This window comes from Scylla paramamosain, chromosome 30 (genome assembly GCF_035594125.1).
Source record: "Scylla paramamosain isolate STU-SP2022 chromosome 30, ASM3559412v1, whole genome shotgun sequence".
NCBI lineage: Eukaryota > Metazoa > Arthropoda > Malacostraca > Decapoda > Portunidae > Scylla > Scylla paramamosain.
This window is the reverse complement of record NC_087180.1, coordinates 8,672,348-8,675,196: the sequence shown is the minus strand read 5'-3', so window position 1 is coordinate 8,675,196 and position 2,849 is coordinate 8,672,348. Positions and strand designations below refer to the sequence as shown.

The 2,849-nt window shown below is 44.8% G+C and overlaps 1 protein-coding gene across 1 annotated transcript; it reads left to right on the top strand.

Annotated features, from left to right (window-relative positions):
- Nucleotides 1–1,516: 1,516 nt before the first annotated feature.
- Nucleotides 1,517–2,545, top strand: LOC135116039 (cuticle protein CP1246-like). The gene is made up of 2 exons (XM_064033259.1): nucleotides 1,517–1,660; nucleotides 1,766–2,545. The coding sequence occupies exons 1-2, from the start codon at nucleotides 1,649–1,651 to the stop codon at nucleotides 2,306–2,308; spliced, it is 555 nt and encodes a 184-aa protein (XP_063889329.1). The 5' UTR covers nucleotides 1,517–1,648; the 3' UTR covers nucleotides 2,309–2,545.
- The last annotated feature ends 304 nt before the right edge of the window (nucleotides 2,546–2,849 follow it).

Here is a 2,849-nt window from a genome sequence, read left to right as displayed (position 1 = left end):
ACAGGATAAGGAGGGACAGAACTCTCACTAAAGACAATATCGACATATTTATTTATTTCATGGTCAGTGAACTTCCCGTATATTGGCATCACATAATTGTCTTTAATATTCCCATCAGTACGGTCTATAATTATATCTCAGGAATAAGGACGAGGGTTGAACGAGGAATTTAAAGGAAAAAGAGAAAACTTGATGACACTGACACTAATGTATCGTTTGGTATTGATACACTTGTTAACCTCAAGTGTTACAATTGCCATGTACAGTCACTCATAAAAGTTCGTGGGTGTCCGTGTGTGTGTGTGTGTGTGTGTGTGGGTCTCTGCATTCTCCACCCCTTTCTGTACGGTGAGTCTGTCTAACGATGTGACGACTCACAGACCCACACGCACGCCAGAACTGTAACTTGATATAGTAAAGTAAGAAAGGATTACGCTCGTCATATTTTATCGGTAGTCATAATCAGGTAGATATTCAGTGTCATATGATATAATATGAAGCTTAGAGCTCTCTCGATGTCTAAGCTTTCATTAGGAAAGTAAGCAGTGACGAAGAAGCGCAGGTCGAGATGCAGCCGAATCGTTTCGGAAACAGGCTTCGTATCCTACAGTCACCGTGTAGAAAGGGTGGGGAATGCACACGCCCACACACACAAGAATCCCCATGAACTTTTTGAGTAACTGTACATATTCATCCAAATTCTGAGAACCATAAAATCGCTTACACAGAACTGCTGCTGAAGTAAATATGGTGAAGAAAATCAGATAACAAGCTAAAGCAAAACGAAAATATTAAATATTACTTCCCTTGTGAACGAGACGAAGAAATAGACAAACAAACAAAAGAATAATGAGTAGTGTTACAGCGTCACTAAATAAAAACGGTTAGAGGATGAAATTGGACACTACTTATGGCTATAGTGGAACCAAACTAACTTAGTATTCGGGGTGTTGGCTGTTCTTGTCACACATTGGTGTTACGTTCACAGTCGACAAGCATGAACACTTTCTCTCTCTCTCTCTCTCTCTCTCTCTCTCATCTTTTGCCATAATTATTCCAAAATTATAAGTTGTTATACACGACTGCATGTTGTTGTTTTTTTTTTTTTTAATGGCTTTCGATTTGATGATGGAACAACGACACTGTGTATCTTCCGATACACTTGGCAACGCGTGTAGGCCGTGCAACACTGCCGCCTCAGTGTCCTTGACATGTGGATGCCCCAGGCCGCGCCTTGCTGCCCATTGTCATGTCAGGTCACTCTGGAATTGAGGTAGCAAGAGCGCAGAGAGGTACAACCAACAGCCCGAGGGCCAAGTTAGTCTGCTTCCACTGTAGTAGAAGAAGACAGCTTCGACATTACACATTTGTGTGCGTCAGAAATTCTCAGCGAATCAAGCAACTTCCACGCTGTTTTTTTTTGTTTTTTTGTTTTTGCTAAGAAAGAGACTCTATAACCGGCTTGCCGAGGGTGAGCCGCACCATCTTCATGCACGTCCTTCCACGGTCAGCAGGAAAGGAAACACGTTATAAGAGCAAAGGTTAAAGGCATGATGCTGGGCATTATAAAAGAGGGCTCCACACGCTTCTGCGCCAGTCGTCCCAGTAGCCTAGTTTTGGAGTGCTGAGGAAGACTAGGACTGCAACCATGAAGTTTTTGGTAAGGTTTCTCACTTGTCGGTGTTCAGTGTTCTCTACTGTCAATGTGAACACCTCTTGACCGTTGGTGTCGCGGCTTTCTCATCCTCCCGTGTGACTCCTACAGGTAGCGATGTGTCTAATGGCGGCAGGCGTCAGCGCCTCCTATGGGCCAGCCGGAATCGTTCATCCTGACGGGACGTTGCAGCAGCTCACCCGCGAGGAGGCTGAAAACATCGCCGTCGTCGGGGAGTCTGGAGTGGTCTTCCACGACGGGTCTAACATTCAGTTTAACCGCGATGCTGCTCTGCACCATGCTGGTGTCGTGCCACCCATGCCTGTGCCCGTCATGCTGGAGAAGCCAGGCCCCTACGGCGCTACTGGCATCGTCATGCCCGACGGCAAAAATGTGCAATTTACATACGATCAATCTGCGAACGTCATCGTAATCGGGCCCTCTGGAGTCGTCATGGCTGACGGCAAGAACGTGCAACTAAACGATGAGGGACTCCCATCCCGCAAGAAGCGAGAAGTACTCCTTCAGGGTCCCTCCGGCGTGCTCTTCAAGGATGGCCAATGGAGGCATCTTCTTCCTGGTGTGAAGATCGTCCTCTTGACTGAGTCTGGTGCCGTCCTCTCCAACGGTGAAAACGTCCAGTTCAGCGGGTAACTCACTTCCCTACAAATGACACCATTATTGGCTTCTTTCATTTTATCATTCCTGCTTCACAGCTTTTTTTTTCTTCCTATCGGCGTTCTCGTCTGGGAAATATGGGAGCTTTTCTTGTTTCAACGTGGAAGCTGTCCAGTTCTATAAGTGACGTACTTCTTGCCGCCATTGACACATGCTACGAAAAATAATGGATGTAAACGAACTTTGAAATAAATATATTTCTTCTTAGATGAATACTGTATATGCTACTCCTTCCCAGTCTCAACACACACACACACACACACACACACACACACACACACACACACACACACACATACACACTCACACACAAAACACACAAAACACACACACACACACACACACACACACACACACACACACACACACACACACACACACACACACACACACATTCATATTCATATTCATATTTTTATTGACCACAATTTTTTTTTTTTTGTACACAGCACAATATACATTAAAACATAAAATGGTCCACATAATATAGAAACTAACACAAACGTGTGCACAAACC